This window comes from Myotis nattereri (genome assembly GCF_964212035.1).
Source record: "Myotis nattereri genome assembly, chromosome: X".
Taxonomy (NCBI): domain Eukaryota; kingdom Metazoa; phylum Chordata; class Mammalia; order Chiroptera; family Vespertilionidae; genus Myotis; species Myotis nattereri.
In genome coordinates, this window is record NC_138078.1 from 38,193,705 (window position 1) to 38,206,982 (window position 13,278).

Sequence of the window (13,278 nt, forward strand, 5' to 3'; positions counted from 1 at the left end):
GAAATTCAAAGAAAAACAATTCAAACAAAAATATATCAGTAGTAACACAAAATGTCTGTTTTAAATAATCCCTGAATTTGTTCTATATTTATAGGCCCAATCTAATTACCAAATATTTTCAGGAGTATGTTTTTAAAAGTTTGAAAGTAATACCCATATCACTAAAGTCAAGTCCACTTGCCAGTTATATAATGTGATATAATAAAATTTCAACCCAGCACAAGAGTTTGGCAATTACTTTTGGTTGTAGTAATTAGACCTGACCTATAATTATTGAACAAATCAGAATATATACAGTAAATGCTCAAATAAATGTATTTGGCTGTATTTAGTACATTAATCTATTCTCAGTATCATTAGCTTCAAATCTTTCATCTTATTCATAACAGGAAAATAATCATAGGAGAAATCATATTTGGATCTAAAGACAATTCTCGTACCTAGAAGGTGGATTCTAGCATTAACTCACCACCATTATTTGTTGTTTGATCACTGACTTCCTCTTGAATAGCTGGAAGGGAAGGCTTTGTGGTTAGAGGTATTTCAGTCTTAAACATGGACTCCATCCTGATATGGGTATTTATGTAGAAGGACTTCTGAAAGGACTCAAGGGTGAAGTAATAGATGAAAGGGTCAAAGCAACAGTTAAGAGTTGCAAGGCACAAGGTGATTGGGTACATAATTTTAGCAAATCTTTCCAAAAAGCAATTGGTAATGGCTTGAGAGCGCACCAGGGCATACAGGAAGAGAACAGAATTGTAGGGTACAAAACAGACCACAAAGATTGCCATATGCACTGTGATCATCTTCAACACTTTTTTCTTATTGGTCCCAATTTGAGACAGCGTAGCAGGCTTGCGGAGGGTTCTCAGCACCACAGAAGAGCAAGAGACATTCAATATCAGAGGAATGATGAAGCCAACAACTTCAATAAATATGGTGATCTTGGACAAATAAGTCTTCCAAACACGTTTGGAGAAGCCCTCAAAGCAGGTGGTGGTTGTATTGTTGACATTAGTGGTTGAGAACAAGGAGGCTGAAATACCACCACTGAGGACCAGGATCCAGACTCCAGCACACACAATGGCAGAATTCCTCCTGGTCCTAATGGTACGAGATCTGAAGGGATAGACAATGGCCAGGAAACGATCCACGCTAATACAGGTGAGGAAGAGCATGCTCCCATAGATGTTGGTAAGGAATGCAGTCCCAGAGATCTTGCAGAGAGTGTCACCAAAAGGCCAGTGGCGATTGAAATTGTAAAATATTTTGAAAGGTAGAGTGCAGACAAAGAGCAAATCAGAGAGGGCCAGATTGGTGATAAAAATAGCTGTCTCACTTCTCATTTTCATGCGGAAGCAGAAGACAAACAGAGAGGCACTGTTGGTTATCAGACCCAGGATGAATACAACACTGTAGACAGCACCATTCAGATTATACTTGAAGGAATCATCAACAATACAAGTATTATTGGCAGTAGCATTGCCCAACCTGGGTCTGAGGCTTGAATTTAAAACTTGGAATTGGAAGTCAATGAATCTTCCGTCACCCATTGATTTATTTCAGGAGGCCTGCTGGCTGCAGGGTTCACCACTCTCACACTAGGGACTGGTAGAAAATGTTTTCCTCCTATGAGAGACAAGATGTTATGAATCATCAAATCTGCCTTCCATCCATTATTTCTATGGAGTAAAAGATATTCTGTCTCCCGAGATTGGAAATAACATTCGATTTGGTTTGACAAGTTCCTTTTGAGCACCTACCATATGTTAAAAAGTACTCTAAGAGTACATTGCAGGAATGGAAGGATCATATTGAATACAATAAGTGGAGTACTGTAGCATTGCAATGAACAGGAATGAGATATTGTGGTTACATGACAGAAAGAGCTATGGGGGGAGGGGATCTAGGAGGGGGAGGAGAGACTCTGATAGTTAAAACAACACTAATACTTTGAAATTTATATGGCACTTTTTATCTTTCAAAAGCATGTTTTGCCTTAGCCAGCTTGGCTCAGTGGATAGAGCATCAGCCTGCGGACAGAAGGGTCCCAGGCTTGATTCCGGCCAAGGGCACATGCCTGGGTTGCGGCTTGATCCCCAGTGGGAGGTGTGCAGGAGGCAGCCAATCAATGATTCTCTCTCATCATTGATGTTTCTATCTCTCTCTCTCTCTTCCTCTCTGAAATCAAGAAATATATATATATATATATATATATATATATATATATACATATATATATAAATACATATTTATATATATATATATAAATATATATATATATATATATATACATACACACACATACATACAGTGGGGCCTTGACTTACGAGTTTAATTCTTTCCGTGACGGAGCTCATAACTCAAATTACTCGTATGTCAAATCAAAAAGTGAAAAAGTGAATGAGTGAGACACATGATGCTGGGCTGATGTTGTGGCGTTCACTGTGATGTTCGTTGCACCAACTAGCGGTGGGGAATCTGAAGCTGGCTCGTAACTGAATTTTAGCTCGCAACTCAAAGCAAAAATCGGCCGAAAGATGGCTCGTATCTCAAAAAAACTCGTTAGTCGGGACACTCGTAAGTCAAGGCCCCACTGTATGCATGTTTTATTTGATTCCCACAAGAACACCATAAGGTACATAAGACAAGAAATGTTCACCATATCACAGAAGCAGAAACTGAGGCCTATGTAATTTAGAATTACAGTAATGTCACAATTGGAAAAATGTACAAATGATATAGTCAAAACCAAAATTGAGGTTTTTTTAATTCCTAACCAAATGATTAAGCTACTCTAAATGGTATTGTTTACTCTCCAATATTGCTAAACTTCATTGTATGAGTATTAGGTCTGTTACACAGGTGGATATGGGACCTCCAGGACATGCTCTTAAAATAGTTGAGACTAAATTCCTGAATTAAACTGTTGATTCATGTTTTTCTTCTAAAACATGAGTTCTGAGAGCAGGGATCCCTGTTAATTAAAGCTTCTAGCTAAAAAATTCTTCACTGTATCACATTATTTTTCTAGAGAGATAATTCACATAATGATATCAGCATTTGCCTCCTGCAGATTGTAACCCCCTTTCCAAACTTCTCTCATGCTAAACCCTAAGCCTAGGACAAGCATGAAAAACTCAAAGGCTAACATGGGCCAAATAAACAAGGTGTAAGTTTATGTGGGCTGCAAAAAAACAAAAGCTTCAATTTTCATAGAAACGTAGGTTTATTTGGATAGAGACATGCTGAATACAAAGGGCTGTAATAAATGAGTAATCGTTAACATAAAATAATAGAACATTTTAATAAAAATTAATATTTTTCTTGAATATTAACTTACCAGACACTGAATAACTGCACAAATTAATATGCGTAACACAAATAAACCTGTTTATCTTGTTCTCCAAAAGCGAAATATTTCCTGTTGCACACACCAAACAAGTCAGTAAAAGACTAATGACAAGGAAACTGGCTGCTAAAATATTCGCTGCTAGTATTAGTGGAAAGAAATGGTGCGCCTGCGCATAAGGCACGTAAGGTGCATAAGGGAAATGAATGCAACATGATTATAGTAATCAGTCATTAGTGAACATTGTAGTTCATCTATCCTATCTAACAAAAGAGAAACATGGTAATTAGCTGTACCTCCGCTACCCTTCCCATTGGCTAATCAGGGCGATATGCAAATTAACTGCCAGCCAAGATGGCGGCCGGCAGCCAGGCAGCTTGAAGCGAACGTGAGGCTTGCTTGCTTCAGTGATGGAGGACTCCAACGTTCCCCACCTGCTGCTGCCGGCCTCTGAGCTTGCAGTTTGAAACATTGTTACAAATATAGAAGCTAAACAAAACCCCAGAAACCTGCTTTCAGCCAGCCGGGATCTCAGAGCTGGAGTTGAAACAGTGTTTTGATTATAGAACCCAAACAAACCAGATACCTGCTTTCAGCAGCCAAGGCCTAAGAGTTGGAGCCAAGCCTCAGAGCTAAAGCTGGCCCAGAATAAAAAAGAAAAAGAAAAAAAGGAGTGGTTGGGAGCTTCAGTCACCCGCCAGCCTGAAAGCAGCCCTCAGCCCCTCACCCAGACTGGCCAGGCACCCCAGTGGGGACCCCCACCCTGATCCAGGACACCCTTCAGGGCAAACCAGCCAGCCCCCACCCATGCACCAGGCCTCTATCCTATATAGTAAAAGGGTAATATGCCTCCCAGCACCGGGATCAGTGGAGCCAAGAGGCCTCCAGGCACCAGGATCAGAGTGACAGGGGGCAGCGCCCAAACCCCCTGATCGCCCTGCGGCTCTGTGTGTGACAGGGTGCGGTGCCCCAACCCCCTGATCCGCCCTGCTCTGTGTGTGACAGGGGGGAGCTCCCCAACCCCCTGATCGGCCCTGCTCTGTGCGTGACAGGGTACGGAGCCCCAACCCCCCTGATGGGCCCTGCTCTGTGAGTGACAGGGGGCAGCTCCCCAATCCCCTCATTGGCCCTGCTCTGTGCATGACAGGGGGTGGTGCCACAACCTCCCCATCGACCCTGCCTTGAGTGTGACAGGGGGCGGTGCTCCAACCCCCCAATCGCCCCTACCCTGAGTGTGACTGAGGGTGGCATCACAACTTCCCGATCTTCCCTGCTCTGTGCATGACAGGGGGAGGCGCCCCAACTCCCCAATCAGCCCTGCTCTGAGCCCGACCAGGGGCTGCACCTAGGGATTGGGCCTGCCCTATGCCACCCATGAGGAGGCCTAAGCCAGCATGTCGTTATCTCCTGAGGGGTCCCAGACTGTGAGAGGGCACAAGTGGGGCTGAGGGACCCCCCCCTCCTCCCCAAGTGCACAAATTTTTGTGCACCGGGCCTCTAGTATATATATAAGGCTATGTGACCAGCGGACTGCCACCTGGCCGGTAGGTATGAGACACATTGACCACCAGGGGTCAGATGCTCAATGCTGGAGCTGCTGAGCAACAGCAACTTTGCAGAGTACACTCTCGCACTCCAGGACCCCTCGGGGGATGTCAGACATTCAGTTTCGGCCTGATCCCTGCAGGCCAGGCTGAGGAACCCCACCTGCTGGAGGGACCCGACTCATTCTGCAGACACCCTTCAAGCCCCAGTGCCATCTCAGGTGCTGCCAGCTGGGGAGGGACCACAGGAAGTTGGTTCCAGGGTGTATCTGGACTGTCTCACCCAGTCCAGCCCCACCAGCCACCTTCTAATTAATTTCCTTTCAATGTGCACAAATCCATGCACCAGGCCTCTAGTTATTAATAATTATGTATAACTGAATATTGTAAAAATTAAGTTATGAAATTTTTATTAGAACATTTCTTACATACTGTTATATTGACTGGGCCACAAAGATAGTCGTGGTGGGTCGGGAGTTTGACATGCTTGGCCTGGGATGTCCTCCTTCTCTCTCTCCCACTGCCCATTCTATCACTTATTTTCATGCCTTCAGCTCCTAATATGGCCCTGGTCAATAAAGCCTTTTCTGGTGAACAGAAGTGAAATGTATTCTCACCTGCCTAGTTATATGCCCTCTGCCTGCCACCACTTGTACATGTGGTAGCCACTAACTTAATCATCTCTGTTGGGTAACTAGGCCAACATTGTTCAAAGGTACATACAGAAATCTTACTAACCAATTAGATTAACAGCTGCCATTGGACAAAAACTGTCTTTTGAATGTTCTGTAATACACTATAGACAAGTAGATGCTGAATGTTTTCAATGAAGAGGATATGGGATAAAAGTGCTCTTTGTCCCCTGATATAGCCAGTAATGGGTTTTTACATAATTATATTTTAAAATGTGAAAGGCATTTCTTTGAAGTGATTCTTACTTATGTCACTTTTTCCTCCCAACTCCCAGGGAACAGGTCAAAGACACTTTCTTTATAACAAAGAAGGGAGTGGAGGGGGAAATCTGCCAGCATTATAGAGGCCTGAAATCACCTCAGTGTTTGGCTTGAGGAAAAAAGAAATTCACTCACTACAGTGCCTATAGAGAAAGATGACCTTGAAAAATCCAGGATGCAAAGAGTTGTTATTTTCAATAGCTAAAGTTTTCAATTAATATTGGAATCTGGCTATTCCTGAATTCTTTTTAACAAATCTTTATGAAGTGCTTCCCCTGAGCCTAACATGGCACTAAGATCATATTCCTTCTTGACCATTTTATCTCATAAGCCCAGCTCAAATTTGCTAGAGGCAACTTTGATATATAGAAGTAGGAACCTAGGCCAAACAAGGTCCAAGATAGGAAAAAAAGGCAGATGAGAAAGAAGTAAATATAGGTGGAGAGAGCAGAATAGGAGATGGGAAAGGAAGTAGCAGAGAAAAAAAAAAAAACAGGAGAATTGAGAGAAAGAGAAGAAAGGGTGAAATAAAAATGATGTTGCTGGGGAGAGGTCAGTGCTGTAATCTAATTTGTATCTAGGGCCTTGGGAGGTATTTCTATTTCACAATTACTCCAATCCTATCCTCTGTATCTTGCTTCATCTCAAACATTTCAATTTTATCAGGAAGAAGTATAATATGCAATAACTCTGCTTAAGGCCACTGAAACTGATTAGAAAAATACAGGAATAGACCAGAAAATATCAGTCAATGGATTTCATACTTTACTTTGGGAGCTGTAGACCCAAGTTACTGCAGATTGTTTCACCAATGGGATGGCAGAAACAAAAAGAGAATGGTAAACGTGTCAACTGCTTAAACCACTTTACATCCTATTTTTAACACCCCAAATCACTATCCATTACTCTAAAGGTTTTTTTTAATTGTTGAAAGAAATCAAAATCTAACATAGTTGCACAATCTAAAATAAATATGGGACTGCAAAACCCAACATTAAAGTCAAGCTTCATTTGTTAGTATTTGCTTGTACCTTCCTTCTATAATAAGTACCGACAATAAATTTATTTGATTTGGAAAATGTTTTCATAATAGAAGTCTTTTTACCCGCCCCCAGAGTTCCTCCAGTCTGCCCAATAGTGAGCCATTTACACAGCATGCTTCCAGCTCTCTGATTATGTATTATTTTGTACTGCCCAAAATGGTGTGTTTGAAATAGGTGAGCTCTGTCTCCCCAGTTTTCCATCCAGTTTTATGTCTCCCAGAACGTATGCATTATACCCACAGCATGCAGTCTGCAAATACTTAATATGTCTACTTTGCTGCTTTGAGTAACCAAATATTGTGGAGAGAAAGGACCACAAACAAGAAAGCATTTAGTCTCAATCCTGAAGAGAGGGCATGGGAAACTGCCACTAAGGCCCTATTCATAGCTTTCCCTTGTTTAAACACATAGCACCTTTGCTGTCTAGCAGTGAAGGTGTGGTGATGGGACTTAACACAGCATTGGAAGCAAGGAGTTCTATTTCCGACTCAGACACTGGTTCACTCTGTAACTTAGCTATACAGTTTCTCTTCCCCGTATAAACATACCTCTGAGTCTCACAGCTGATGTTAGGAAGATTGAACAGGGCTTATGAAGAGGTTTATGTGCTTGCCAGTATTCAGGTCTAACTAACCACAAATAAACATTATATAAGCTTTTATCTTTCTCCCTCCCCTGACACAACTGGACATCTATGACTGTCTTTCTTGCTGAACTATATATTTGCAACATATCATTCTCCTAACACCATGTATACCTTATATCTCAGAGAGCCTCTCTTGAGTTTCAACCTTAACACAATTTTCTCATAATAGGACAATCCAGGATGGTGCTCCAAAGGAATATCTCCCACTGAGCTATGGTTTAAAAAAATCAGAGAGGTATTTGGCTCTTAAGCTGATTCTGAAGGAGAATCAACAGCATTCAAGAAACAATTTCTCTTTTTGGACTGGCTTCCTTTCTTTTCACAAAAAAAAAGCAGTGTTTTTAACCACTAGATTTTCCTAAATGGATAACATATTGTGCACTGAATGGAGGCAAAGGGCCAACTCTTGAGCTTCAGATGAGATCAAGAAGAAAAAAAATAGGCTGACGCAGTTAATTACATCTTCCACTGCAAGTAGCATTAGACTATTGTCTTGTGAAGACCATTGTAGCCAATTATTCCAACAATTAATCACCTAGAGGGGTCAGAATACTGGGTGGATGCATTTTCATTGACAATGGGCAGGAAGTAGGTCACCTGGAGGTTGACCAAAGAGAAATCTGACCCCCAATGAATTTTTAACTCTGACCTACACATATGGAGCCAATTCGGACAGTTCATACTAGTGTTCACATTTTTTTTTCTTTTCATAAACATTTCTAATGTTAATGAAATATACCATGTTTGGAATTTTGGGGGCTCTTGGAGGAAGTAGAGTTAGACTTTTGGCCCTATTAAAATACATACCTAAATTATTCCACTTTACTAATGCTAAACTTTCAGATGATATGTTAAAAACAAAGCTCTAAATTCTGACATATGCCCAGTAGCCTAAAAAGGCTTGCTTGCTTTTGTTCCCTACAAAAGAGAGTCCAGAGGAAAATAAAGCCTTAAAGACAAAGTATACTCCAATTCTCTTGCTTTTTTCCCTTTTTCATGAGCTCAGGGTCAGATCAGAGTGCTTCTGATCCCCAGAGCATTTCCTCTTTCTGCTCTGGTTGAAGCTTAGGAACATTGACACAATGGTTTTCAGAGGAAGCTGAAACCTATTGTGTCCTGGCCTATAAATATCTAGCAGTGAGGTAAATGAAAAAATACAAAAATGTTGCAAAAAATACAAATCAAAACCATCATGTGGGGGCATGAGAAGAGATAAACCAAAGAACTCATATACTTATATGCATAGCCCATGGACACAGGCAATAGGGTAGTGAAGACCTGGCGGATGGGTAGGGGCTAGGAGGAGGGGGGGAAAGAGGGGGAAATAGGAGATATCTGTAATACTATCAACAATAAAAAATACATTTTAAAATGAAAAAAAAAGAAAATTAAAAACAAAACAAAACATCATGCTGGAGTAACAGGGAATATGTAGATACTGTTGTTCCTCAGATGAGTGACTACTAACAGATAAGACTTCTTAACGAAATCTTCTTCGACCAGTGGTCGGCAAACTCATTAGTCAACAGAGCCAAGTATCAACAGTACAACAATTGAAATTTCTTTTGAGAGCTAATTTTTTAAAACTTAAACTATATAGGTAGGTACATTGTTATTAACTTAATTAGGGTACTCCTAAGGCTTAGGAAGAGCCACACTCAAGGGGCCAAAGAGCCACATGTGGCTCGTGAGCCGCAGTTTGCCGACCATGGTTCTAGACCAAGACAGGACAGGTCACAATCATACCCATGGTTCCAACTGATGTAACTATGCATTAGTTTATGTTTCATAATAGTTTTCAAAACATAACCCAGCCTTTCGACATATGGAGGAAACCATAGATAGATATTTCACTCCAGAACTGAGCTGAGAAATTGATCTGTATGAGGTATCATTTCAAACAAGCCTCCCCATGTGTGTCAATTGTTTAGATTGATATGCCTTGTTTGTTTTTTTATTTTTTATTGAATTTATTGGGATTACATTGGCAATACAATCTTATAGGTTTCAAGTGTACAATTCCATAATACATAAACTGTATATTTACCATCCAAAGTCTAGTCTCCTTCCATCACCATTTATACCCCATTTATTCTCTTCTACCTGCCCCCATTCCCTTTTCTCTCTGGTAATTACCTTATTGCTATCTGTGTCTGAGGTTTTTTTTCCTCTCATAGAACAGACTGACATCCTTGTTTAGTTTTGATTAAAGAATCAGTTAGCAATTTGCATACCAGTTTATCTGATATTCTTGGATACTGATCCTGATAATATGAATAAAAACCATGTTGTCCATCTCTAAAGGTATATACCAGTGGCATAGAGGGCTTAAAACCAAAGAATCAATATTCATCTACACCAAAATTGCCTGGACTACAATAAACAATCACAGATCATCGTGGATTTTGATATTATATAATCTATCATAAATTGGAAGTATTGGTTACAAAAATAATTGAAGAATTATGAAGAAAGCTATTATCCAGGAGATTGGTACTCACCGCATTAGTTCAAACCAAATTCTGGCACCAATTTTATCTGAGACTTGGGTGATCAAATAATTTTCTGGAGGCACTGTGGTTAGGGATTTCCTCCAATGGATGCTGTGAAATACAATTAGTCACAATAGTGTGACATCAAAAGACTTTTCAAAAAAATGTATGTCAAGATCATAGGGTAAAAAAGGATTAAATGATACAAATCAAACTAAATGAGAGCCAACATATTTTAAAATGTTATCTGAATGTTTTGCATTTCATTATTACATAATATCAGATCACGTTTTATTTTCCAAACCTGCTACTATTGTGCCATATTTTATTGGTTGTATTGATAAGCAAAACATCCATGAGTCTGTGTAACCTATAATTGTTTAAAGATAACTAATGGCAAAAGGCATAAAAATACTTCCTCCACTTCCCTAAGGTAATATACTGAATTAAAAATAACTGAACAGAGGAGAGGTTTTTTTGGCCTGAAGTTATGTTGGCTCTTTGTTCTTTTTTTTTTTTTCTTTTCTTTTTCCCTGGCAACAACTGTTACTATTTGGCAAGAGCCTTGATAAGGGAAGAGGAAAGAAGACTGGAACAACAGGTGGAGACCCTATTGGCATGTTTCCAACCTGCACTCCTACCCCAGTTAAATTTATTTCTCCCTGAACTATAGTGATATGAACAAGGTTTCAAGTTCTGGGCATTTGCACACTGACAATCACTGCTGCCTCTACTAGGATGGACTAGGCCTAACCAATATAGCACGTCTATAACATCTTCAAATCACAACTCTGCACAAAATAGTTGTATAGAACCAGAAATAGTTGGCAATAAAATTCTTACAAGTAGCACCTACGTTTGAACCCTACTCATTTACTGCTTAGAAAGTAGAGGCATCTGTTACTGCCAAACTTATACTATTGTCACATCTCACCACCTTCTAAACAAAGGTGGCCTAAACAAAGCAGACTGTTAAATAATACTCCAACTCTCTTGAAATAATTTTTTCTAATCTAAGAGAACTGAAATAAAAATAGTAAAGTCATTAGACAATTTAAAATATATTTGAGATCACCTTAATATTGAGAATTGATTTTCGCACTCCTCCAGAGAGCAGTATTCCTGGAATGAAATGAATATTATTTTACTGGCTTATGAAGACAGAAACATTAACATTTCTTTTTTATATAGCTTTCAAAATTGATACAGATTATTAAAAAAAATTCTTTTTATCCAAGCAAACTTGGAATTTCAAACACCCAGAAGTTTTCATATTTGTTATTAATTCAATAAAACCACATCCAGCCCCATCACTAGCTAACTGTGTGAGAGCAAGTCACAATCCCTTTTTGGACCTCAGTTTATTTTCTTATTCTGTCTTTTGCCTTAATTGATAGCAACTTTCAACTGGTGCTATGGCATGGCCTCACTGACCCCTTTAGTCAGTTGTTTTCACCTGCTCCCATTTGTCATTGCAAAAAAAAAAAAAAAAAATTAATCCCTCAAAGTGTGAAGTAAGGGGAATTCATTTTTGTTAGACTTAATGAAATTATTCCTAGATTTATTTTATCTATTTTAATTGAAGTATAATTGGCATACATATTAGTCTTATCTGTACAACATAATAATTTGATATTTGTATTTATTGCAAAATGAACACCACAGTAAGTCTGTCACCATATATAGTTTAGATACCTTTAATATCAGAAATATTATTAATTAGTTCTAAGTCTTCCTAATGCCCTCGTTTTTCTCATATCCTGTCTTTATGCCCATATCAGTAAGCGTATAAGCTTTAACTAAGTTTATTCCTCAACCTTTGCTACCTGTTCCCTGGTCACCTAGTCAATTCTTTCCTCAAAATATAAGGTTATCGAAATACTTCAGAACATAACTAAATAAAATCAATAGAATACTTATCCTCTGTTTTGTTCTGATAAAATTACCTATCTACTAAAAATAAGGCTGGATTCCCAGTGGTAGGTGACCTCCTATTAAGCTCCCAATTTTCAGTACTAATATTCACAAATACATTATAGGTGTGTGTTTTTTTCCTTCCTGGTGAAGGCCAAGAGAATACTAATACATGGTGACCTGACCGTACACACAGAAAAAAAAGGCAACTACACAATTAGGCCCTGGCCACACCACAGCAAGGGCAATAACTGTCACGCATTTTCTCTCGAAGGAAATTGAATAAAGGAAGCTCTAGCTAATTTTGGCCTAAGTGTTGCTGTTAGGCATCTTCCCAGTCCTCTCTTTAACTTACAGAGAGTACACATTCTGAAAGGATGATCTGATTGTTCCAATGCTGCTTTCATTCGCATCTCTGATTGGCAGGAGATGCTAGACGCCATCAAGTATCAGCTGAACTCATCCTTTATAGCAGGAGTGTAAACTTTTGATCTGTGACAAGGAAAAAGGATTTAAAATCCTGTTGATAGGATATGTTGTTTGGAATTTTGTTCTGAAAAATAAACATGTTTCAAAGCCACTGGATAATTTGGAGCTTCAGTTTTTATTGTCTTCATGTTAGTCAAGGAAAAAGAAAGATGGTGTCATTTAGTAAGGTAGCAAAGTGAATAACCCCCCCAAAAAACCTCTGAAATGTTCTAAGATTTGGATTTATCTGGTTTTGTCCATGTTGGAATAATGATGAATTACATTACTATATTTCCTAAAACAAAGTAACTAAAATACAATATTTATCAGTTAAAGATCTTGTAGCTAAATTGTAAAAAATATTCAGGACATGCAAGAAGAGAATGTTAAATGTCATATTATTGCTTTTGTATGAAAAACAGCAATTAATTTAACATATAATACTAAATTCAATTTATTCCAGAATTAGTTTTTCATTGAAATGTTTCTTCCTTCATAGTCAAGTTCATGAATTATTCAATATAGCAAATGTCACATTCTCCATACATCAATTAAGCATCAAAGCATGCTCCATACAGTTTTCCTAGAAGAAACCTCATAATAGGAGCCACATTAGCTCACAATCACTTGCAAACCAACGAAATATAAAGCTAGCCAAAAGAATTTCTAAGCTCTACTCTGTGTTTACATAAAACAACAGCCTGAAAATCCTGTATCTTTTCCACTGAAACAATATTATTGCCAAAACAAAACAATAGAAATTCTTCCTTTTTTTGTTTTTTTTTAAACCATTCGACACGACGATCTGTTCAGCACTTCAGAGTTGAAATCTAATTTCTTTCCCCAAGCACTCAAAGCAATCCCAC

General features: G+C 39.0%; 1 protein-coding gene across 1 annotated transcript; it reads right to left on the reverse strand.

The window, feature by feature from the left end:
- Positions 1-440: 440 nt before the first annotated feature.
- On the reverse strand, positions 441-1,553 carry LPAR4 (lysophosphatidic acid receptor 4; the record flags this gene model as incomplete). Its single annotated transcript, XM_081081392.1, has 1 exon — positions 441-1,553. The coding sequence occupies one exon, from the start codon at positions 1,551-1,553 to the stop codon at positions 441-443; it is 1,113 nt and encodes a 370-aa protein (XP_080937518.1).
- Between the last annotated feature and the right edge of the window lie 11,725 nt (positions 1,554-13,278).